At 47.6% G+C, this 25666-nt stretch overlaps 1 protein-coding gene across 2 annotated transcripts; it reads left to right on the top strand.

Moving 5' to 3' along the window:
• The first annotated feature begins 1190 nt into the window (after window positions 1–1190).
• Window positions 1191–25260, top strand: LOC122927266. 2 transcript variants are annotated; one of them, XM_044278950.1, is made up of 2 exons: window positions 1191–1405; window positions 23783–25260. In XM_044278950.1, the coding sequence occupies exon 2, from the start codon at window positions 24046–24048 to the stop codon at window positions 25096–25098; it is 1053 nt and encodes a 350-aa protein (XP_044134885.1). In that variant the 5' UTR covers window positions 1191–1405; window positions 23783–24045; the 3' UTR covers window positions 25099–25260. The 2 variants fall into 2 exon arrangements, with proteins under 2 accessions (XP_044134885.1, XP_044134884.1); XM_044278949.1 differs by lacking the exon at window positions 1191–1405 and adding an exon at window positions 10006–19292.
• The last annotated feature ends 406 nt before the right edge of the window (window positions 25261–25666 follow it).

The raw sequence follows: 25666 nt of genomic DNA, 5'->3' as shown, positions 1-25666 counted from the left end.
TGCTCCCTGAATCCAGCAAATCCACCAGAAAGAATAGATGCCTGTCTTTCAGTTAGGAAGGAATTTTTCATCCAAATTTTCCTCCATTTTCCTCATATCCTGAGTGCTCAGGAAAATGAGACGAGAGTCTCAGCCATAGCCATAGTGCTCATCTGACCAGGAGGGCATGATCCCTCACTTTCCATGATCCCTACAACTTTCCAGAGGAAATTATTGGAGATACAGTCCAGCCAGATCTTCTGGTTCAAGCAGGCCTACAGAATCCACACCGGAGATGTTTCAGCTTACAGCCTGGAATCTGACGGTTCAGGACTGGAGAAGGGCTTGCAAGATGTGGTGGTATAAACTTTGCAGAATCCTGATCTGTCTGAAGTCTTACATTTTTTTTACAGGACGGTTTCCAGTTTGGGTTAAAACCTAACACTGTAAGAGTGCATTTCACAGCGGCCACTGCTTGCATGGATGGAGCCTTCAAGCATTCATTTTTTTTACGTTCTTTATTCAATTTAAATTAATTGGTTGTCTCCTGTTCCATCCTGGGATCGGGCTGTTCTCCTCAGGACCCTGGTTGAATCTCTATTTCAGCCTCTTACAGAAGCACCAATAAGGTTTGTATCTTGGAAGGTTTTATTTCTGTTGGTAATTGCATCAGCCAAGAAGGTTGTCAGACTTTGCAAGCTCTATCTTGGGCCATATCTGAAAGTACATCAAGAAGACTTGATTTTAAGGTTGATGCCCTATATCCTACCAAAGCTCTCATCTGACATGAATGTAAGTTAAGAAATTAATCTATCAGAGTCCTCAATCAGCTGAACAAGACAAGCTTCATCTACTGGTCATTGGAGAACCAAGGACCTTCAGGCCGGCTGACCAGCTGTTTATAGAGAAGAATAAAAGTTGGAGTTACAGCACACTCAACTCGGTCCACTTAGTCACTTGGGCATAGAAAAAAGGCATTGGATCAAATATGCAGTGCCTCTACATGGTCTTCTCCATGCGCCTTTTACAAAACAATATAAGTTGGATGTATCTGGTGCTTGCGATTAAGCCTTTGACAAACAAGTGATTATTAAGGCTGCGATTTCGATACCCCCCCCCCCCACCCCACCCCCGTTAATACTGCTTTTCAGATCCCTTTGTGTTGTGCTGCCTGAAGGACGATAAGGATAGTCTAAATTTGCTTACCAAAATTTTTCTTTCCTTGAGTCCAAAGGCAGCACAAATATCCCTCCCTAAAAAAGGACATTGCTTGGAAAAAACAGGTCTGCCAAGTGGGTGTGCCCTCTTTTATAGGGGGGTTAATTAGTCTGATTTACTAATGATTTATCTTCTGTCCTAGACGGGAGGAGCAAGACATTAACCCTTTGTGTGTGCTTCCTTTGGACTCAAGGAAAGATACATTTCGGTAAGCAAATTTTAGACTGTCTATCTATATCTTCTATGCCATATCTATCTATCTATTATGAATCTATGTATGTATCAATCTATTATCTATCTATCTCATATAGGATATAGGAACTCGTGTGAAATAAAACGGCATCTCTGACAGCTGTAGCATACAAGTCCCATCATGCAGAGCCTATTGAGGTTTATTACATAAGATGCGGACAGATCCAGGTTGCCTAATAGTGCTTATAAAACCCGCCATAATTCTGCCCCATACAAGCAGCACGTAACAGCTGCATCCCATGGAAATGGCACAAATAGTATAATTGCGAGCAGCATTACATGGAGGAGCCATTCTCATCCCGCTGCCCCCTCCCGCCCCCCCTTGTGCACTCGCCTTTTTCTGCATTGACTTTGGTTCTTTGTGTTATATTTCCACTAGTTTCATGACCTACATCTCTCAATCCAGGTCAAGCCAGCAGCATGTGACGGCACAATACAGCTGCCTCATAACAGGCTGCCGGCACACACTGTCCCTGTACTGGTGTCTGAGCCCTCTGTATGTTAGAGTGTAAGCTCTGCAGAACAGCCGTCTCTTAGTGCCTGGCAGTATTATGTGTTCACCATCAAACTGGCACTATATGGCAGTATTATATGTGCACAGTAGGACATTGACATCTCTTCACATTATAGCACTAATTATGTAGTGATTGTATCTCACTGTTATGTGTTCACGATAGTGTATAACACCTCTAATGGCTGTATTAGTCAGACAAATATATTTCAGTATTACATGAGTACTGTTATGTGTTCACATTATTGCACCAATTATGTAGTCACTGTACGGCAGTATTGTTTAGCCAATGTATAGCAGTTTTATGTGGGCACTGTTGCCTTCATGTTATAGCACCAATTAAGTAGTCACTGTATGGCACTATTATTTAGGCAATGTACTGTATGGCACTATTATGTGTTCACTGAATGGCACTATTATGTGTTCACTGTATAACAGCACTATTTAGACAATGTATGGCAGTATTACGTCGGCACTGTATGTTAGTATACCTTAGGCACGGTATAGCAGTATTATTATATTATTATGTATTTACTGCATTGCAGGAACTATGATGTCACTGTATTATGTAGGCAGTGTATGGCAGTATTACATGGTTACCATATGTTGGCAGGAGTAAACTGGGAACTTAAAGTAGCCCCCCCAAAAACTAAAGTTGCCCTATGTTGTAGACAGGTCCAAATTTAATTAAGGCAGGGCATACTACAGCAATACCACGGCACAAAATACCACTTCAGCAGAGCTAAAGAACATAGTGCAGCACAATATACTGCCCAAGCAGAGCCAAATATCGCAGTGAGTCACAAATAATACCTCACCGGCAGAAGCTGCCCCTCTGTGGTGGCCAGTGTCAGCTGCCACGTTCTGTCCTCCTGCTCCGATTTTCTCAGGATGGCAATACAATTAAATTAAAGAGTCAGAAGGGCACCTGTGCCAGGTACCTAAGTACTTGCCGCTGCCAGCGTTAATTAAGTCTGGGAGCATCAGATCACTATCTACCTGGCTGGCGGCCATGAGCAGAGCTTAGGTGGCCCCCTCTGAAGTTTCACCCTAGGGTCTAAAGCCAGTCTAACCTGCTATGTTGGTGATCACAACATAGGCATTAGTATGTAATCACTTGATAGCAGTATTTTGCGGGTACTGTTATATGTTCACTGCATAGCACTAGTAATATACTCACTGTATAGCAGTAGTATGTAAACAGTGAATGGCAGTCTTATGTCTTCTACTTGCATTACATATTAGTATCATATAATCAGTGTATGGCTGTATTATGTAGGCATTTTATGGCAGTGTTAGGAGGGTCGCTTTGGATATGATATGTTCACATAATACTACGAACTATGTATAATGCTGCCATACAGTAACATAGTAACATAGTATATAAGGCCGAAAAAAGACATCTGTCCATCCAGTTCGGCCTGTCATCCTGCAAGTTGATCCAGAGGAAGGCAAAAAAACCTGTGAGGTAGAAGCCAATTTTCCTCACTTTAGGGGAATAAAAAATTCCTTCCCGACTCCAATCAGGCATCAGAATAACTCCCTGGATCAGCGACCCCTCTCTAGTAGCTATAGCCTGTAATATTATTACGCTCCAGAAATACATCCAGGCCCCTCTCTAGTAGCTATAGCCTGTAATATTATTACGCTCCAGAAATACATCCAGACCCCTCTCTAGTAGCTATAGCCTGTAATATTATTACGCTCCAGAAATACATCCAGGCCCCTCTTGAATTCCTTTATTGTACTCCCCATCACCACCTCCTCAGGCAGAGAGCTCCATAGTCTCACTGCTCTTACCGTAAAGAATCCTCTTCTATGTTTGTGTACAAACCTTCTTTCCTCCAGACGCAGAGGATGTCCCCTCGTCACAGTCACAGTCCTGGGGATAAATAGCTGATGGGAGAGATCTCTGTACTGACCCCTGATATATTTATACATAGTAATTAGATCTCCCCTCAGTCGTCTTTTTTCTAAAGTGAATAACCCTAATTTGGATAATCTTTCAGGGTACTGTAGACCCCCATTCCAGTTATTACTTTAGTTGCCCTCCTCTGGACCCTCTCCAGCTCTGCTATGTCTGCCTTGTTCACAGGAGCCCAGAACTGTACACAGTCCTCCATGTGTGGTCTGACCAGTGATTTGTAAAGTGGTAGGACTATGTTCTCATCACGGCATCTATGCCCCTTCTGATGCAACCCATTATATTATTGGCCTTGGCAGCAGCTGCCTGACACTGGTTTCTACAGATTAGTTTGCTGTTCACTAAAATTCCTAGGTCCTTTTCCATCTCAGTGTTACTCAGTGTTTTACCATTTAGTATGTACGGATGACTTGCATTATTCCTTCCCATGTGCATAACTTTACATTTAACAGCTTTGCTTTCTCCTCGTCACTCTCTGCGACTTCCCCCTCATTGCTCTGTAAAGGGCTGACACCTTCAGATTTATACTTTTTACCATTTATATAATTGAAGAACATTTTAGGGTTAGTTTTACTCTCTTTGGCAATTAATCTCTCGGTCTCTAGTTTGGCCGCTTTTATTAGTTTTTTTATATATTCAATTTTTTTCCTTATAGTTTTTCAGTGCTTCCGTGCTACCCTCCTGTTTTAGTGTTTTAAATGCTTTCTTTTTGTCATTTTACAGTTCTTTACAGTTCTATTTATCCACATTGGTTTCTTTTTGTTCCTTAACCCTTTATTACCATACGGTATGTACCTCTCACAATGAGATTTTAGGATGCTTTTAAAGATATCCCATTTTGTGGCTGCATTTTTATTTTTGAGGATTTTGTCCCAGTTAATTAGGCCTATGGCCTCTCTTAGTTGGCTAAATGTTGCTTTTTTGAAGTTTGGTATTTTTGTTCCTCCCTGTAGAAACGCTCTTTTGAATGATAATTGGAAGGTTATTACTTTGTGGTCACTATTTCCCAGGTGTCCCCCAACCCGCACGTCTGTTGTTCTGTCAGGCCTATTGGTTAATACTAAGTCCAGTATGGCCGTCCCTCTAGTCGGGTCCTGAACCAGTTGGGAGAGGTAATTGTCTTTGGTTATTGCCAAGAACCTGTTTCCTTTATGAGATGTACAAGTCTCAGTTTCCCAGTCTATATCTGGGTAGTTGAAGTCCCCCATAATAACCACCTCATTATGATTTGCCGCCTCGTCTATCTCGTTTAGTAGTAGATTTTCTGTGGACTCTGGTATATTAGGTGGTTTATAGTAAACTCCTATTAGTAATTTATTGTTGTTTTTGCCTCCATGTATCTCTACCCACAGTGACTCCACATGTTCATGTCCCTCACTTATATCTTCACGGAGTGTGGGCTTTAGACAGGACTTTACATAAAGGCAGACACCTCCCCCTCTCCGGTTTTGATGATCCTTTCTAAACAGACTGTAACCTTGTACATTAACTGCCCAGTCATAGCTATCATCCAGCCATGTCTCAGTTATTCCCACTATGTCATAGTCCTCCTCACACATCACTAATTCCAGCTCCCCAGGTTTATTAGTCAGGCTTCTGGCATTAGTATACATACAATTAAGAGGTTTATGTATATTTTTTACCCTACACCTTTCCTTCTGAGCTGTTCTAGTCCCTCCTTCCATTCCTCCCCCAGTCCCACTACCTTGCCCCCGGTCTCTATCTGCACTATCTTCCCCCCCTATAACATAATTACCCTCCCCCCCAGTCCCTAATTTAAACACTCCTCCAACCTTCTAGCCATCTTTCTCCCCAGCACAGCTGCCCCTTCCCCATTGAGGTGCAGCCCGTCCCTACGATAGAGCCTGTAGCCGATAGAGAAGTCGGCCCAGTTCTCCAAGAACCCAAACCCCTCCTTCCTACACCAGTTCTTGAGCCACTTGTTAATTTCCCTAATCTCCCGCTGCCTTTCTTGTGTGGCCCGTGGTACAGGCAGAACTTCGGAAAACACTACCTTTGAGGTCCTTGCCCTAAGCTTTTGTCCTAAATCCCTGAAATCCTTTTTAAGGACTCTCCACCTACCCCTAACTTTGTCATTGGTTCCGATATGGACCATAACCGCTGGATCTTCTCCAGCCCCTCCCAGTAATCTGTCAACCGGATCCGCGATGTGTCAAACTAGCGCCAGGAAGACAGCACACTGTTCGGCGATCACGGTCTTTGTGACAGATTTCCCTATCTGTGCCCCTAATAATTAAGTCTCTCACTACCAGCACCTGTCCGGCCTTCCCCTGCTCTCCTGGTCCCCTGCTTACTGGAGCCGACATTCCCCTGACTGGCAGAGGAAGGCTCCGGCTGCGGCAGTGCCATCCCTGGACTGACATCCCCTTCATCTGCCAAACGTGCAAACTTGTTGGGGTGTGTCAGATCAGGGCTAGCCTCCCTGGCACTCTTCCCTCTACCCCGCTTTCTAACTGTTACCCAGCTACCTACCTCACTTTCCTCCTCGCTACCACCCTCCCCCCCATCTACCCCAAAGAGTGCTTGCCCGGTGAGAAGCAAACTCTTTTCCAAATTGTCAACGCCTCTCAGTGTTGAAACTCGCGCGGTTAGATACTCGATGTGCGATTCCAAACAAGCAATTTGCTCACATTTTGAACAAAGATATACACCCTCGAACGGCTGTTCCAGGACTGCAGACATCAGACACGATGTGCACTGGACTGCGCTATCAATAATGGAGCACATACTAAGTGGCGACTACGCAAGAAAGAGAAAAATACAATATAGTGCAGTGATAAGTATATAACTTACTGTAGTCCCCTCCTAAAGTCCCTGAATCTCAAGTCACGCACTTAATACAAACACACACTTAGAAATCAAACACGCGAACGCTCACAAACTCGCGTTATTTGCCTGCTTGTATAAATAGAGCTTTTAAACCAGTCTGCTTATTTTTCTCTGGATTCAAAAGTAGTTAATGTTTATATTTATAACAGCATTATATGAGCACTTTCTAGCAGTAATGTATGGTGGTTATGCAGTCATTTTATTATGGTTTTATGCGGGTAAAGTATGGCTGTATTCTTCAGGCACAATTTTACATTATTGTACAGTCATCTATGGCAGCATTGTGTGGGTATTGTGTGGTGGTTAACCTTAAACCCATTCTGACAATATTGTGTAGTCATTTATGGCAGTATTATGTGGGTACTGTATGGTGATAATCTTCAGACAAATCATAGCACTATTGTGTAGTAATTTTATGCAGTATTATGTGGGTAATACATGGTGCTAATTGTCAGGCACATTATAGCACTATTTTGTAGTCATTTTTTGCAGTATTATTTGGGTAGTACATGGTGGTAATTGTCAGGCACATTATGGCACTGTTATATAGTCATTTTATGATGTTTTATGCGGGTAATGTATGGCGGTATTCTTCAGGCATATTTTGACATTATTGTGCAGTTATCTATGGCAGCATTGTGTGGTGGTAACCTTCAAGACCATTTTGACAATATTGTGTAGTCATTTATGGCAGTATTATGTGGGTAATACAGTATATGGTGGCAGTCTTCAGGCACATTATGCAGTATTATGTGGGTAATACAGTATATGGTGGCAGTCTTCAGGCACATTATGCAGTATTATGTGGGTAATACAGTATATGGTGGCAGTCTTCAGGCACATTATGACACTATTGTGTAGTAATTGTATGCAGTATTATGTGGGTAATATATGGCAGTAATCTTCAGGTACTGTTTCTGGATGCCTCTTTATGCCAGTACAATCTAGTCATACTTTAGTATTATTTGGGTAGTATTAGAGTACTATTAGGGCATGTTCACACGTGGCAGATTAGTTGCCAAAATGTATGCAATTAAAAATCTGTTCCCTACATCTGAATGCGGATATTTCTGCGGCATGAAAATGGATTTCTGCAAGCCTCATTCCAATGTATGGGACAGTCGCAGACATTTCTGCCACATGTGAACATATCCTTACTCTCCTTTTGGCTTCTTTCAAAAATTGAGAAGGTGGGATCAATTTTATCCTATTGCCATTGACAGCATGCATTGGGCCAGTAGTATCTGTAATACTAGAGTGCAAGCTCTGCAGGAGACTGTATCCATAACACAGCCATAGAGGGTCTAGCGTTCACTCCCTGCCCTAGTACAACCATAAGAGGACAGTGGTATTAGCTCCACACAGTTAGTGTTTAACCCAACAGATGGATGGGAGACGTAACCTGCATTACACTGCATACCGACACAGGGTACATGCCAAGGCAAACCACCATCAGCCGCATACCAACACAATTATGCAATGCCAAGCATGCCCAGTCAGAGTAATGAATGAAGAGAACGAGCTGCAAAACTCCTGAGTAATATTTCAGTCACAAAACCATGTAGCAGTGTGGAGTCGTTTGACATGGGTCATGATGATATCACTATACTTTTGCCCGTTTTACCCACTAAAGGCTGTAAAATTGGACCAACGGCTACATGCATAAATTCCATGTTAAAATGACACAGACTGTTCAGAGACTGCACTAACACACTGTAACAGACCCTGCCGTGGTGTCACTTCAGTGACAGGAAGCAGGGCTCTTGCAATGTAGGAATGGATGTAAAAAGTAGATTGAAAGCTCTGAGGGCCAGGGATCCTATAGAGCAGTGTTTCCCAACCAGTGTGCCTCCAGCTGTTGCAAAACTACAACTCCCAGCATGCCTGGACAGCCTTTGCTGTGCGGGCATGCTGGGAGTTGTAGTTTTGCAACAGCTGGAGGCACACTGGTTGGGAAACACTGCTATAGAGAAGGCCTCTATTTGACTACCCATCTCTCAGTACTGTCGCCCTGTACATAAGCTATATAAACTCTGTGTATTGGATTGCAAGCTCTTCAGTCAAGGATTCCTTCTGCATTAGGCCTCCTGCAGCAGCGGCCCTCAAAATGCGGGCCACAATGGACAAACACCGACCGTGGGGAAGTCGCAGCGGATCGGGGACACATTCTCTTTAATGGGTCTCCGATCCGGCCGTTCCGCTAAAAGTTAGGACATGTTCTATCTTTTTGCGGAACGGAAGTACGGGACGAAACCCCACGGAAGCACTCCGTAGTGCTTCCGTAGGGTTCCGTTCTGCACCATTCCGCATCTCCGGATTTGCGGACCCATTTAAGTGAATGGGTCCGCATCCGTGATGCGGAATTCACACGGAACGGTGCCTGTGTATTGCGGATCCGCAAATGAGGTCCGCAATACGGCAACGGGACACCTACGATCGTGTGCAGGAGGCCTTAGTAGAAGAAAATGAGGTCTAGTTTTAATCAGGGGCATAACTGGGAGGATGGGATATAACCAAGGTGCTGGGTGATAAGTGGGGCACTAAGGCTTTGCACTTAGTATCCCCCACATAGTAGTGATGCCCCTTGTTGTTCCCATCTTAGTAACAATGCCACCTTGTTGTCCCCCTCTCAGTAGTGATGCCCCCTTGTGTCCCCATCTCAGTCATAACACCCCTTTTCAGTAGTGACGCCCGTATTGTCCCCTTCTCAGTAGTGACACCCTTTGGTGTCACTCTCTCAGTAGTGATGCCCCTTGTTCTCTCCCTCTCAGTAGTGAAGCCCCTTGTTGACACCCTTCTCAGTAGTGATACCCCTTTTTGCTCCCCTCTCAGTAGTGATGCCCCATAGTGTCCCCCTCTCAGTCGTGAGGTCCCTTGTTGCCCCTTCTCAGTAGTAAATTCAGGGGTTGGCAGCACTACTCATCCCACTCATTTGGGTACTGACCAGGAAATGGCTTACAAGCCAAATGGTGCGCGCAGATAGGGATCCTGGCTGGGGGTCCCAACTCATCCAGACAATTCAATAATCCGCAGCACTCGCCGGTGAATGATGAAAATAGTGGTGATTTATTCACTCAAGCAGCCAGTATACAGCAACGTTTCGACCTCAGTTGGTCTTTATCAAGTCTTGATAAAGATCAACTGAGGTCGAAACGTCGCTGTATACTGGCTGCTTGAGTGAATAAATCACCACTATTTTCATCATTTACCAGCGAGTGCTGCGGATTATTGAATTGCCCTTCTCAGTAGTGACGCCCCCTGGTGTCCCCCACTCAATCGTGACACCCCTTGTTTCTCCTTCTCAGTAGTGACGCCGCGTGTTGTCCCCCTTTCAGTAGTGATGTTCTTTGTTGTCACCCTCTCAGTTGTGATGCCCCTTGTTGTCCCCTCTCAGTAGTGATGCCCTTCTTGTTCCCTTCCCAGTAGTCATGCCCCCTTGTTGTCCCCCTCTCAGTAGTGATGCTCCTTGGTGTCCCTCTATCAGTGGAGATGTCCCTTGTTGCCCCCTCTCAATAGTGATGCCACTTGTTGTCCCCCTCTCAGTAGTGATACCCCTTGTTGTCCTACTCTCAGTCGTTGTGCTACTTTTTGCCCCTTCTCATTAGTGATGCCCCTTGTTGTCCCTTCTCACTAGTAATGCCCCTTGTTGTCTCACTCTCAGTAGTGGTGCCACTTGTTGTTCCTTCTCAGTAGTGATGCCCCTTTTTGTCTCCCTCTCAGTAGTGATGCCCCTTGTTATCATTTCTCAGTAGTGATACACCTTGTTGTCCCTTCTCAGTAGTGATGCCCTCTTGTTGTCTCCCTCTCAGTTGTGATGCCCCTTGTTGTCCCCCTCTCAGTCGTGATGCCTCTTGTTGTCCGCCTATCAGTAGTGATGCCCCTTGTTGTCCCCCTCTCAGTTGTGATGCCCCTTGTTGTCCCCCTCTCAGTTGTGATGCCCCCTTGTTGTCCTCCTCTCAGTCGTGATGCTACTTTTTGCCCCTTCTCATTAGTAATGCCCCTTGTTGTCCCTTCACAGTAGTGATGCCCCTTGTTGTCTCCCTCTCAGTAGTGATGCCCCTTGTTGTCCCTTCTCAGTAGTGTTGCCCCTTTTTATCTCTCTCTCAGTAGTGATGCCCCTTGTTGTCCTTTCTCAGTAGTGATACACCTTGTTGTCCCTTATTAGTAGTGACGCCCTCTTGTTCTTTCGCTCAGTAGTGATGCCCCTTTGTTGTATCCCTCTCAGTAGTAATGCCCCTTGTTGTCCGCCTCTCAGTAGTGATGCCCCCTTGTTGCGCCCCTCTCAGTCGTGATGCTACTTTTTGCCCCTTCACATTAGTAATGCCCCTTGTTGTCCCTTCTCATTAGTGACTCCCCCTGGTGTCCACACTCAATCTTGACGCCCCTTGTTTCCCCTTCTCAGTAGTGACACCGCGTGTTGTCCCCCTCTCAGTAGTGATGTTCTTTGTTGTCTCCCTCTCAGTTGTGATGCTCCTTGTTGTCCCCCTCTCAGTAGTGATGCCCCCTGGTGTCCCCCACTTAGTAGTGATACCACTTGTTGTCCCCTCTCAGTAGTAATGCTCTTCTTGTTCACTTCTCAGTAGTGATGCCCCTTGTTGTCTCCCTCTCAGTAGTGATGCCCCTTGTTGTCCCTTCTCAGTAGTGATGCCCCTTTTTGTCTCCCTCTCAGTAGTGATGCCCCTTTTTGTCTCCCTCTCAGTTGTGATGCCCCCTTGTTGTCCTCCTCCCAGTCGTGATGCTACTTTTTGCACCTTCTCATTAGTGATGCCCCTTGCTGTCCCTTCTTAGTAGTGATACCCCTTGTTGTCTCCCTCTCAGTAGTGATGCCACTTGTTGTCCCTTCTCAGTAGTGATACACCTTGTTGTCCCTTCTCAGTAGTGATGCCCTCTTGTTGTTTTGCTCAGTAGTGATGCCCCTTGTTGTCCCCCTCTCAGTTGTGATGCCCCCTTGTTGTCCTCCTCTCAGTCGTGGTGCTACTTTTAGCCCTTTCTCATTAGTGATGCCCCTTGTTGTCCCTTCTCAGTAGTGATGCCCCTTTTTGTCTCCCTCTCAGTAGTGATGCCCCTTGTTGTCCCTTCTTAGTAGTGATGCCCCTTGTTGTCTCCCTCTCAGTAGTGATGCCCCTTGTTGTCCCTTTTCAGTAGTGATGGTTCTTGTTGTCTCCCTATCAGTAGTGATGCCCCTTGTTGTCCCTTATTAGTAGTGATGCCCCTTGTTGTCTACCTATCAGTAGTGATGTCCCTTGTTGTCTTCCTCTCAGTAGTGATGCCCCTTGTCTCCCTCTCAGTAGGGATGCACTTTGTTGTCCCTTCTCAGTAGTGATGCCCCTTGTTGTCTCCCTCTCAGTAGTGATGCCCCTTGTTGTCTCCCTCTCAATAGTGATGCCCCTTGTTGTCCCTTCTCAGTAGTGACGCCCCCTGGTGTCCCCCACTCAATCGTGACGCCCCTTGTTTCCCCTTCTCAGTAGTGACGCCGCATGTTGTCTCCCTCTCAGTAGTGATGTTCTTTGTTGTCTCCCTCTCAGTTGTGATGATCCTTGTTGTCCCCCTCTCAGTAGTGATGCCCCCTGGTGTCCCCACTTAGTAGTGATACCACTTGTTGTCCCCTCTCAGTAGTGATGCCCTTCTTGTTCCCTTCCCAGTAGTCATGCCCCCTTGTTGTCCCCCTCTCAGTAGTGATGCTCTTTGGTGTCCCTCTATCAGTAGAGATGTCCCTTGTTGCCCCCTCTCAATAGTGATGCCACTTGTTGTCCCCCTCTCAGTAATGATGCCCCTTGTTGTTCCCCTCCCAGTTGTGATGCCCCCTTGTTGTCCTCCTCTCAGTCGTGGTGCTACTTTTAGCCCTTTCTCATTAGTGATGCCCCTTGTTGTCTCCCTCTCAGTAGTGATGCCCCTTGTTGTCTCCCTCTCAGTAGTGATGCCCCTTGTTGTCCCTTCTCAGTAGTGATGCCCCTTTTTGTCTCCCTCTCAGTAGTGATGCCCCTTTATGTCCCTTCTCAGTAGTAATGCCCTCTTGTTGTTTTCCCCCTATCAGTAGTGATGCCTCTTGTTGTCCGCCTCTCAGTAGTGATGCCCCTTGTTGTCCCCCTCTCAGTTGTGATGCCCCCTTGTTGTCCTCCTCTCAGTCGTGATGCTACTTTTTGCCCCCTCACATTAGTAATGCCCCTTGTTGTCCCTTCTCATTAGTGACTCCCCCTGGTGTCCACACTCAACTTGACGCCCCTTGTTTCCCCTTCTCAGTAGTGACACCGCGTGTTGTCCCCCTCTCAGTAGTGATGTTCTTTGTTGTCTCCCTCTCAGTTGTGATGCTCCTTGTTGTCCCCCTCTCAGTAGTGATGCCCCCTGGTGTCCCCCACTTAGTAGTGATACCACTTGTTGTCCCCTCTCAGTAGTAATGCTCTTCTTGTTCCCTTCTCAGTAGTGATGCCCCTTGTTGTCTCCCTCTCAGTAGTGATGCCCCTTGTTGTCCCTTCTCAGTAGTGATGCCCCTTTTTGTCTCCCTCTCAGTAGTGATGCCCCTTTTTGTCTCCCTCTCAGTTGTGATGCCCCCTTGTTGTCCTCCTCCCAGTCGTGATGCTACTTTTTGCACCTTCTCATTAGTGATGCCCCTTGCTGTCCCTTCTTAGTAGTGATACCCCTTGTTGTCTCCCTCTCAGTAGTGATGCCACTTGTTGTCTCTTCTCAGTAGTGATACACCTTGTTGTCCCTTCTCAGTAGTGATGCCCTCTTGTTGTTTTGCTCAGTAGTGATGCCCCTTGTTGTCCCCCTCTCAGTTGTGATGCCCCCTTGTTGTCCTCCTCTCAGTCGTGGTGCTACTTTTAGCCCTTTCTCATTAGTGATGCCCCTTGTTGTCCCTTCTCAGTAGTGATGCCCCTTTTTGTCTCCCTCTCAGTAGTGATGCCCCTTGTTGTCCCTTCTTAGTAGTGATGCCCCTTGTTGTCTCCCTCTCAGTAGTGATGCCCCTTGTTGTCCCTTTTCAGTAGTGATGGTTCTTGTTGTCTCCCTATCAGTAGTGATGCCCCTTGTTGTCCCTTCTTAGTAGTGATGCCCCTTGTTGTCTACCTATCAGTAGTGATGTCCCTTGTTGTCTTCCTCTCAGTAGTGATGCCCCTTGTCTCCCTCTCAGTAGGGATGCACTTTGTTGTCCCTTCTCAGTAGTGATGCCCCTTGTTGTCTCCCTCTCAGTAGTGATGCCCCTTGTTGTCTCCCTCTCAATAGTGATGCCCCTTGTTGTCCCTTCTCAGTAGTGACGCCCCCTGGTGTCCCCCACTCAATCGTGACGCCCCTTGTTTCCCCTTCTCAGTAGTGACGCCGCGTGTTGTCTCCCTCTCAGTAGTGATGTTCTTTGTTGTCTCCCTCTCAGTTGTGATGATCCTTGTTGTCCCCCTCTCAGTAGTGATGCCCCCTGGTGTCCCCACTTAGTAGTGATACCACTTGTTGTCCCCTCTCAGTAGTGATGCCCTTCTTGTTCCCTTCCCAGTAGTCATGCCCCCTTGTTGTCCCCCTCTCAGTAGTGATGCTCTTTGGTGTCCCTCTATCAGTAGAGATGTCCCTTGTTGCCCCCTCTCAATAGTGATGCCACTTGTTGTCCCCCTCTCAGTAATGATGCCCCTTGTTGTTCCCCTCCCAGTTGTGATGCCCCCTTGTTGTCCTCCTCTCAGTCGTGGTGCTACTTTTAGCCCTTTCTCATTAGTGATGCCCCTTGTTGTCTCCCTCTCAGTAGTGATGCCCCTTGTTGTCTCCCTCTCAGTAGTGATGCCCCTTGTTGTCCCTTCTCAGTAGTGATGCCCCTTTTTGTCTCCCTCTCAGTAGTGATGCCCCTTTATGTCCCTTCTCAGTAGTAATGCCCTCTTGTTGTTTTCCCCCTATCAGTAGTGATGCCTCTTGTTGTCCGCCTCTCAGTAGTGATGCCCCTTGTTGTCCCCCTCTCAGTTGTGATGCCCCCTTGTTGTCCTCCTCTCAGTCGTGATGCTACTTTTTGCCCCTTCTCATTAGTAATGCCCCTTGTTTTCCCTTCACAGTAGTGATGCCCCTTGTTGCCTTGTTGTCTCCCTCTCAGTAGTGATGCCCCTTGTTGTCCCTTCTCAGTAGTGATGCTCCTTTTTATCTCCCTCTCAGTAGTGATGCCCCTTGTTTTCCCCCTCTCAGTAGGGATGCCCCTTGTTGTCTGCCTCTCAGTAGTGATGCCCCTTGTTGTCCCCCTCTCAGTTGTGATGGCCCCTTGTTGTCCGCCTCTCAGTCGTGATGCTACTTTTTGCCCCTTCTCATTAGTAATGCCCCTTGTTGTCCCTTTACAGTAGTGATGCCCCTTGTTGTCTCCCTATCAGAAGTGATGCCCCTTGTTGTCCCTTCTCAGTAGTGATGCCCCTTTTTGTCTCCCTCTCAATAGTGATGCCCCTTGTTGTCCTTTCTCAGTAGTGATACACCTTGTTGTCCCATCTCAGTAGTGATGCCCTCTTGTCTCGCTCAGTAGTGATGCCCCTTTGTTGCCTCCTTCTCAGTAGTGATGCCCCTTGTTGTCCGCATCTTAGTAGTGATGCCCCTTGTTGTCCCCCTCTCAGTTGTGATGCCCCCTTGTTGTCCTCCTCTCAGTCGTGATGCTACTTTTTGCCCCTTCTCATTAGTAATGCCCCTTGTTGTCCCTTCTCAGTAGTGATTCTCCTTATTGTCTCCCTCTCAGTAGTGATGCCCATTGTTGTCCCTTCTCAGTAGTGATGCCCCTTGTTGTCCCTTCTCAGTAATGATGCCCCTTGTTGTCCGCCTCTCAGTAGTGATGCCCCTTGTTGTCCCTTCTCAGTAGTGATGCCCCTTTTTGTCTCCCTCTCAGTAGTGATGCCCCTTGTTGTCCCCCTCTTAGTTGTGTTGCCCCCTTGTTGTCCTCCTCTCAGTCGTGATGCTACTTTTTGCCTCTTCTCATTAGTGATGCCCCTTGCTGTCCCTTCTCAGTAGTAATGCTCCTTGTTGTCTCCCTCTCAGTAGTGATGCCCCTTGTTGTCCCTTCTCAGTAGTGATGCCCCTTTTTGTCTCCCTCTCAGTAGTGATGCCCCTTTGTTGTCCCTTCTTATTAGTGATGTCCCTTGTTGTCTCCCTCTCAGTAGTGATGCCCCTTGTTGTCCCTTTTCAGTAGTGATGGTTCTTGTTGTCTCCCTCTCAGTAGTGATGCCCCTTGTTGTTCCTTCTCAGTAGTGATGCCCTCTTGTTGTTTTGCTCAGTAGTGATGCCCCTTGTTGTCCCCCTCTCAGTTTTGATGCCCCCTTGTTGTCCTCCTCTCAGTCGTGGTGCTACTTTTAGCCCTTTCTCATTAGTGATGCCCCTTGTTGTCCCTTCTCAGTAGTGATGCCCCTTTTTTTCTCCCTCTCAGTAGTGATGCCCCTTGTTGTCCCTTCTTAGTAGTGATGCCCCTTGTTGTCTCCCTCTCAGTAGTGATGCCCCTTGTTGTCCCTTTTCAGTAGTGATGGTTCTTGTTGTCTCCCTATCAGTAGTGATGCCCCTTGTTGTCCCTTCTTAGTAGTGATGCCCCTTGTTGTCTACCTATCAGTAGTGATGTCCCTTGTTGTCTCCCTCTCAGTAGTGATGCCCCTTGTCTCCCTCTCAATAGTGATGCCCCTTGTTGTCCCTTCTCAGTAGTGACGCCCCCTGGTGTCCCCCACTCAATCGTGACGCCCCTTGTTTCCCTTTCTCAGTAGTGACGCCGTGTGTTGTCTCCCTCTCAGTAGTGATGTTCTTTGTTGTCTCCCTCTCAGTTGTGATGATCCTTGTTGTCCCCCTCTCAGTAGTGATGCCACTTGTTGTCCCCCTCTCAGTAATGATGCCCCTTGTTGTTCCCCTCTCAGTTGTGATGCCCCCTTGTTGTCCTCCTCTCAGTCGTGGTGCTACTTTTAGCCCTTTCTCATTAGTGATGCCCCTTGTTGTCCCTTCTCAGTAGTGATGCCCCTTGTTGTCTCCCTCTCAGTAGTGATGCCCCTTGTTGTCCCTTCTCAGTAGTGATGCCCCTTTTTGTCTCCCTCTCAGTAGTGATGCCCTTTGTTGTCCCTTCTCAGTAGTAATGCCCTCTTGCTGTTTTTCTCAGTAGTGATGCCCCTTGTTTTCCCCCTATCAGTAGTGATGCCCCTTGTTGTCCGCCTCTCAGTAGTGATGCCCCTTGTTGTCCCCCTCTCAGTTGTGATGCCCCCTTGTTGTCCTCATCTCAGTCGTGATGCTACTTTTTGCCCCTTCTCATTAGTAATGCCCCTTGTTTTCCCTTCACAGTAGTGATGCCCCTTGTTGTCTCCCTCTCAGTAGTGATGCCCTTTGTTGTCCCTTCTCAGTAGTGATGCTCCTTTTTCTCTCCCTCTCAGTAGTGATGCCCCTTGTTTTCCCCCTCTCAGTAGGGATGCCCCTTGTTGTCTGCCTCTCAGTAGTGATGCCCCTTGTTGTCCCCCTCTCAGTTGTGATGCCCCCTTGTTGTCCGCCTCTCAGTCATGATGCTACTTTTTGCCCCTTCTCATTAGTAATGCCCCTTGTTGTCCCTTTACAGTAGTGATGCCCCTTGTTGTCTCCCTATCAGAAGTGATGCCCCTTGTTGTCCCTTCTCAGTAGTGATGCCCCTTGTTGTCCGCATCTTAGTAGTGATGCCCCTTGTTGTCCCCCTCTCAGCTGTGATGCCCCCTTGTTGTCCTCCTCTCAGTCGTGATGCTACTTTTTGCCCCTTCTCATTAGTAATGCCCCTTATTGTCCCTTCTCAGTAGTGATGCCCCTTGTTGTCCCTTCTCAGTAATGATGCCCCTTGTTGTCCGCCTCTCAGTAGTGATGCCCCTTGTTGTCCCTTCTCAGTAGTGATGCCCCTTTTTGTCTCCCTCTCAGTAGTGATGCCCCTTGTTGTCCCCCTCTTAGTTGTGTTGCCCCCTTGTTGTCCTCCTCTCAGTCGTGATGCTACTTTTTGCCTCTTCTCATTAGTGATGCCCCTTGCTGTCCCTTCTCAGTAGTAATGCCCCTTGTTGTCTCCCTCTCAGTAGTGATGCCCCTTGTTGTCTCTTCTCAGTAGTGATGCCCCTTTTTGTCTCCCTCTCAGTAGTGATGCCCCTTGTTGTCCCTTCTCAGTAGTGATGCCCCTTGTTGTCCCTTTTCAGTAGTGATGGTTCTTGTTGTCTCCCTCTCAGTAGTGATGCCCCTTGTTGTCCCTCTCAGTAGTGATGCCCCTTGTTGTCTCCCTCTCAGTAGTGATGCCCCTTGTTGTACCTCTCTCAGTAGTGATTCCATTTGTTGTCCCTCTCTCAGTAGTGATGCCCCTTGTTGTCTCCCTCTCAGTAATGATGCACCTTGTTGTCCCTTCTCAGTAATGATGCCCCTTGTTGTCTCCCTCTCAGTAGTGATGCCACTTGCTGGCCCTTTCTCAGTAGTGATGCCACTTGCTGGCCCCTTCTCAGTAGTGATGCCCCTTGTCTCCCTCTCAGTAGTTATTCACCTAGTTGTCCCTTCTCAGTAGTGATGCCCCTTGTTGTCTCCCTCTCAATAGTGATGCGACTTGCTGCCCCCTTCTCAGTAGTGATGCCACTTGCTGGCCCCTTCTCAGTAGTGATGCCCCTTGTTGCCCCCCTCTCAGTAGTGATGCCCCTTGTTGCCCCCCTCTAAGTAGTGATGCCCGCTTGAACTGTCCAGCTGAATCAGGAATGTTTGGGAGCCATGCAGCAGAACTTGGAGAAATATAACATGGTCACCCCCTACATGCTCATCACTGCAGCTCATCTCTTAGATTTTCCAGACTCCTGAATGTAAGTCATTATATAACTGGGCTCGTCACTAGTTGATAACTGCAATGGCGGCCATATTGTTGTCACCCGACTTTCCTAGAAATATGCAAAAATAACTCAAAGGTGGATAAAAGTGCCAGATGCAGCGTCCATTAGGGCTCCTTCACAAAGGCGGGTTTTCCATCCGTGTAGTGAACACACAGCATCCGGACTGAATCCTGACCCATTCATTATGTACGTTTTTCACGCATCATCTTTGCGTTCAGGAAAAATCGCGACATTTTCTATATTGTGGCTCATTAAAAAAATGGAGGCAATACGTTTTTTACTTATGGCTACTTAGAGATGTAGATTGTTATTCTTCATGCTCGTGAAAAACACATGCAGCCCGGATGGAAAGAAACCGCAAACGCTGAAAAAACGGATTGAACTTGCGTAAAAAACCATCAGTTTTCCCCTAAACAGATCCTGACACAATCTGTATCACTCGTGCGAAAGGGGTCTTAGAGTGCAAGCTCTGCGACCAGCATCCCTGGCGGACAAGGGTCTATTTTTAACCTGGTATCCCTCCTTCCTGCGTCCCGGTTTCCCTCCTCCCCTCCTTCCATGGCCCCCGTCACACACAGATTGTGACGCTGGGTTATGCAATGTCTGACCCACTGACACACATTTTCTGAGAGAGACAGAGGAACGATGCCAGGAAACTAGAGCACACACAGGAGGAGGAGAAAGAGGCGCAGAAAACAACCAGAGACACAACCGGCTCTGTCACTGGCACAGGAGGACACACACAGACTGCACACACACAACGCTGACACCCATCTCGCAGGTAAGTGACCACCAGAAGGACACCCCATACACGAGGTCTGTGCCAGGCTGACATGTGGTCACCTCCGGGTGTGGATGGGACTTCCAGTAATGTGTGGGGCGTGTACCGACTGCAAGGTGTGTGCAACATATGGAGGTGTGTAGCTGTGCCGGGTTTGTCAGATGCAGCAGTGCTGAGTTTGTCAATACAGGGCACATTCGGCTTTGCTACATCTTTATGGAAATCAGGAGGTTGAGGGAAGAAGCAGATGTGTGCGAGGTGCCTTCCATCTGGGTGACAGGTGGGCACCATCTGTACATGAGATAGGGGCAGTGTGTAGGTAGGGTGCATGAATGGGCAATATGCCGGTTGTGTCTGAGCTGCTGACGGAGCGGGGTTGGCATTTGTGGGTAAGGCTGTGTGCTACTGGTGGTGCAGTTGTGCCCCAGTTTGCAGCAGGCATCACCTTTGCCAATGTACGTAACAAGTATAAGCCTCATGCAGGCGTCCGTGGAACATGGTCCGTGAGCTACTGGACTGGCATTGCAGGAGCGCACAGCGTCACTGGCTACTATGACGCCGTGCTCTCCTGCAATGCCAATCCGGTACCTCACGGACCGTGTTCCACGGACGTCTGCATGAGGCTTAGGCCTCTTGCACACGACCAGTAATTTGCGGTCCGTAAAAAAACGGATCCGCTAAATATACGCATGACGTCCGTGCGCATTCCGTTTTTTGCGGAACAGGACAGCTGGCCCCTGATAGAACAGCACTATCCTTGTCCGTTATGCGGATAATAATAGGACATGTTCTATCTTTGAACGGAAAAACGGAAATATGGAAACAGAAGGCTTACGGAGTACCTTCCATTTTTTTTGCGGATCCAATTAAATGAATGGTTCCGTATACGGAACGCAAAAAACGCAATGTAAACGGAAAAAAACCGTTTGTGTGCAAGAGGCCTCAAGGAGAGTGTGCCCATAGGGTAATACAAGCCAGTTATATAAGCAGCCCCCGGGCACAAAGCATGGGCATCACCTGTGGCTGCCAAAAAACTATATACAGGTATACATTATAAGTGCACGGGGCATATATCATAGAGCAGCGCCCGCCAACCGGTGGCACTCCAACTGTTTCAAGACCACAACTCCCGGCCTGAATACACTAGGAGTTGTAGTTTGAGATCCAGCTGCCAGTTTGTTACTATAGATGTGGCAGAGCTGAATTTGTTCTGCAACTTTTTACAGTTGCCTCATATCTGCAGTCCTATGTAAGGAAGCAAAAACAAAAAAAGCGTGCCACATGACAAAGTCAGTACTACTATGTTCGATACTTAAAACAATGCAGGAATAAATTACAAACTCAGCACTGCTACATCTTTACGCGTTTGCGTATATATAGCTTACACAGTTTGCATGGCTGAAAATCAAAAACATATGACCCTCATGTAAGAAGATGTAGGGGGAAAAACAAAGGAAAATCTACAAAGACCTGTTTCTCAGGGCAGCAGAACGGAGTTGGTCACTAACCATGTGGCGTCACAGGTAAAGCTGCTGCTCAGATAGGGAGTCATCGCCCTGCACAATAGAAACAATGACAAATTCGGCTCTGCTACATCTGTGTAACATAACCTCTTCCAGTTTCATCTTGCCGCTCACGTTGCAGTTTATATTTGTGTATAATAAACTTCCGGAATATATGACTTACAGGGCTAACTATTCACGTGTAATTAGACGCCACACGTGCGGGCTGATTACTGATTTTCTCTCTCACCCCACCCCGCCGCACACATTTCCTTTAACTCCCATTTCTAGATCCCATTAAAGTCGGTTACAAAACCCAGTAATAATGGTGACCGGCATCGACATACCACAGAGATAAACGGCAATTACTCCATATTTTCATTCCCAGAAGCCGGCACGTGTTTGAATAGCTTAACCTATTTTAATGTAGAATATCAAAGGCGGAGGAAATGATACTGCGCGGGCGTCACACAATGTGAGGTCACTAGGAAGAAGTGGTACCGCGCCACTGCCTACCCAAAATACTGGGTGTATGGGCACTGGCGGTGTATCCAAAGCCGAGAAGTGGTTCTGTGCTGTGCATACAGTAGTATATAGAAAGATACCAAGACTATGGTCCAGAACACGAGACGTGGTACTGTATTAGGCTACTTTCACACTCGCGTCTGGTGCGGATCCGTCATGGATCTGCACAGACGGATCCGCACCGATAATACAACCTCATGCATCCGTTCAGAACGGATCCGTTTGTATTATCTGTAGCATAGCCAAAACGGATCCGTCTTGAAAACCATTGAAAGTCAATGGGGGACGGATCCGTTTTCTATTGCGCCATATTGTGTCAGTGAAAACGGATCCGTCCCCATTGACTTACATTGTGCGTCAGGACGGATCCGTTTGCCTCTGCATCGTCAGGCGGACACCAAAACGCTGCAGGCAGCCTCCAGAGCGGAACGGAGGCAAACTGATGCATTCTGAGCGGATCCTTTTCCATTCAGAATGCATTAGGGCAAAACGGATCCGTTTCGGACCAAATGTGAGAGCCCTGAAACGGATCTCAGAAACGGAAACCAAAAGGCCAGTGTGAAAGTAGCCTTTACTTGTAGCAGCTGATCCCAGCAGTTGGAAAGACGATGTGCCCACCAGGTGGTGAGTGGCAGGAGTTTTCTGCTACTAGACGCTTGGGAAGGAATGGGTGTGTGGAGCTGCCTGGTAGATTGGCACAGAATGGCTCCATAGAATTTCTTGGTATAAGGAGATTATACCTGGCACTAGGAGATTGGCATAGAATAGGTTTTTCCTGGTACTAGGAGATTGGCATAGAATAGATTTTTCCTGGTACTAGGACATTGGCATAGAATGGGTACATTGAGTTGCCTGGTACTAGGACTGGCAATGCAGTGCACTGGGAGTCCAGCTGGGCACAGGTGTTTGGCATTGCAGGGTACTAGCAGAGAATGGTGTTATGGAGCTGCCTGGCAGGGAATGGGTGCAGGGCAGTAGTAGTAGTTGGTAGTGAATGGATGTGTAGCCTGGCAAGGAATGAGTGTTTGGCATGGCGGGGCACTAGGATCCTGGCAGGGAGGATTAGTGTGCTGCTCTCAGTGTCTGGCATCGAAGGGGTCTTTGGCGGCGCTGGGCATTGGTCTCTGGCTGAGCGCCCTCAGGTCTGTTTACGAAATCCTGACCTAGTTTCCGTGCCTCGCGCTGGTTGATCACATGGCAGCGAGATTAGGCACGTGGACTGGAGGAGAAGGGGAGGGTGGAAGAGGCAGGGTGTGTGCACATACTAACACACTGACACACATGTATGGATGGAGCAGGCTGACAGGCTGATGTCTTCGGAGGTAGCCTGAACCCAGCTAGCACTGCGCCCAACATTAACCCTTATGAGCCCACCCACCAAACTGAATAAAGTCAAAAGGGAACTCATCCCTTTCCAGCGCCATTCACCTCTATGCTCCATCATAAAATCTTCAAATACGGATGCAGCAGAGCTGTATTTGTCATGGATAGGGGTATTCTCATCTTATAATGTTATGGAGTTATCGCTAGTATATGCTGTACCATTCTGACCGGTGTGCGGGGAGGGTCATACTTCTGGGATTTTCTCCTGCACAATGGAGCCCAATGTGAGACTACAACACACCTCCATGTCGGTGAATGCAGGGGTGCACCTAGCCTTTCTGCTGGCGAAAACTAAAAGGGCGCCACCCCCCAATGCCAATTTCTTAACCTAACCCCTTCACCACAATGAAAGCGCTTATTGCCCATGGCCCTTCCGCTGCACCTCTCTTGCCCGTACCTGGTGCTGCCTGAGGCGATTGTCTCGCCTGGCCTCATTGGTGGTGCACCCCCTGACTAAATGGCACTATTTTGTGGTTCCCCGCACAACAGGAGGCCAGGAGCGCAGCTATGGAGGACAAAAACTGTCAAAAGGATGCAGTTCCCCTGACTAGTGCCGGGGCCCCCTCCATTCTCGGGGTCAGTCGTGCCTACCAATTATTAGGCATTTCCTGGCAATATCAGTCATACTACTGGGGGCTGCGGGATGCAGATGTGTTGCTTGGGGGAGCCGCGGTGGTGCCACAAGTCACTTGGTCTTATGAATTTAGATACAGGGTGGCATACTGTGTCCAGTGACACACTCACCTTTGCTACATGCGCCCTGGTTATTTTTCTGCCGACCATACGCATCTAGCACGACATCCATGTGATGGATCTGCCTGCACGTGTACCAGCGGCTTAGTCACCTCTATTTGATAATTCCACATGCCCGGCGCCTGGGTTACACCTCTCTGGATATTCGATGTAATAACACGACAGATTACGAAACACAAAGTCATTGATGTAATTAACATTCAAAGTAAAACCAGGGCAAACGTGAGGCCATTCCATGCCAAGCGGGGTCAGATTATGTAAGACGTGCGGGGAGGGGCACCATCACCATAAGATCACTTTCATAAGTTGCTTTTTTTTTCCCTATAGGTGTGTCCAAAGCAGAAAAACCTGGAACACAGAGGAGCAGAATTACTACCTGGCAGAGACGTGAGAGGCAGAGGATCCTCCGAGTATCACAGCTCACCCAGAGGATGCCCAGGCTGCACGACGAAGCCCACCAAGTGATACCTACTTCAATCCATCATCTCAAGAGCCAACGTTCAACCTGAGTGCCTTCATCCAACTTTAACCCGGACCTTGCCGCTACTAACACGACAAGGCTTCTCTGAGGTTTACACGGTTGGGTTGACATGGAATCTCCTCTGCCCAACTACTCGGAGATGCAGGAGGAGCAGCATTCCAGGGGCAAAGCTTCTGGCAACCAAATGGGTCCCGGAAGCGGGCGCCGTAAGCGAGAGTTTATCTCCAACGAGAAGAAAGATGCCAGTTACTGGGAGAAGAGAAGAAAAAACAACGAAGCTGCCAAGAGATCCCGCGAAAAGAGACGTTTCCACGATCTGGTCCTGGAAGGAAGGGTGGCGGCCCTCGATGAGGAGAACGGGCGTCTGAGGAGCGAACTACTTCAGCTGAAGATCCGTTATGGACTCATAAATGCCGCCTCCTTTCTGGAAGCAGGACATGGACTTGAAAGGTGTAATAGTGGAGACGCGGGGTCGCTTCTGTGTAATGGGGGGAATTCGGCTTTCGCATCTTCCTTCTTGGCAATGAATTCAGACTCTTCGGAGGCAGACAGCGGAGGCGGAGCAGCAAATGACAGCTATTCCCCCCGGGGGTCACTTTCAGACCTCTCAGACCAGTCCTCTCGAGACAGTCCGCTGCCAGGCTCTTATGGAGATGGGAGAGCAATGGAAAATGACTTTGCCAATGGGTGCCCGGTGGACAGCAGCGCATCCTCGAGACTGGCAGTGCCACGCGGGGGCGTGATCCTTTATAGAGTCGGTGGGCTCACAGTGGACCCTCAGTCAAGGCACATGGCAAGTCCAGAGCTTGCAGATCTGGGCCCCTTGAAGCACTTTGTCGGTGACAGTAACCCCCCTCCGCTACGCTCCTCCATATTTGTTCATGCAGACAGTTTACAGACTCAATACCAGCAGCTGATGAAGACGGCGGCCGAAGACGAGGTTACGGGGGATCTGAGGTCGCCCAAATCTTCCCATTCGGGCTACCACAGTGAGGACAGTGGCAGTGACGAGGGAACATCTAATTCTTGCTCGACTTTCTGGGATAATGCCGCGGGCGTGAAATTACCGCATAAACTGAGACTGAAAAGTCGGTCACATGGACAGGAGAGCTGGTGGGCACACACGGGTGAGGAGAACCAACAGGAACATTTTACTGTTTAATGACTGAAGCCAAATATGTGGGCACCACTATCTCTATTTACCTGTAGGTGCCACATCTTGGACTGCTGCACCTGTGTCACTGCTCTACGATGAGGGTAGAAGGCGATGACAGAGATCTTGTATATATGTAATGTGAGTTGTAATAAAATCATAAAAGGATGTGTATAATCTACTGTCACTGTGTAATCAATACCTAATACTAACCCTGCTACATGCTGCAGGTATAGGTGAGATGGGGTAGTAGCAGATCATGCAGTACTCAGTACACTTCACTAACTACATACATGTTCGTTATCAAATCTGTTGTGTTGGGCTTTAATTAATATGAATTAGAGGAAAACACTATCTGCTGGTGCAGTCACTGTGTACATACATTACTTATCCTGTACTGATCCTGAGTTACATCCTGTATTATACTCCAGAGCTGCACTCACTATTCTGCTGGTAGAGTCACTGTGTACATACATTACATTACTTATCCTGTACTGATCCTGAGTTACATCCTGTATTATACTCCAGAGCTGCATTCACTATTCTGCTGGTGCAGTCACTGTGTACATACATTACT

Source organism: Bufo gargarizans, chromosome 2, assembly GCF_014858855.1.
Source record: "Bufo gargarizans isolate SCDJY-AF-19 chromosome 2, ASM1485885v1, whole genome shotgun sequence".
In the NCBI taxonomy this organism is placed as follows: Eukaryota; Metazoa; Chordata; class Amphibia; order Anura; family Bufonidae; genus Bufo; species Bufo gargarizans.
The sequence above is the reverse complement of the archived record's forward strand: the minus strand, read 5'-3'. Positions and strand labels throughout refer to the sequence as shown.

What these genes read in the sequence shown, in the direction of transcription:
- LOC122927266 (XM_044278950.1), top strand. Translation starts at nt 24,046, where the DNA reads ATGGAATCTCCTCTGCCCAACTACTCGGAGATGCAGGAGGAGCAGCAT.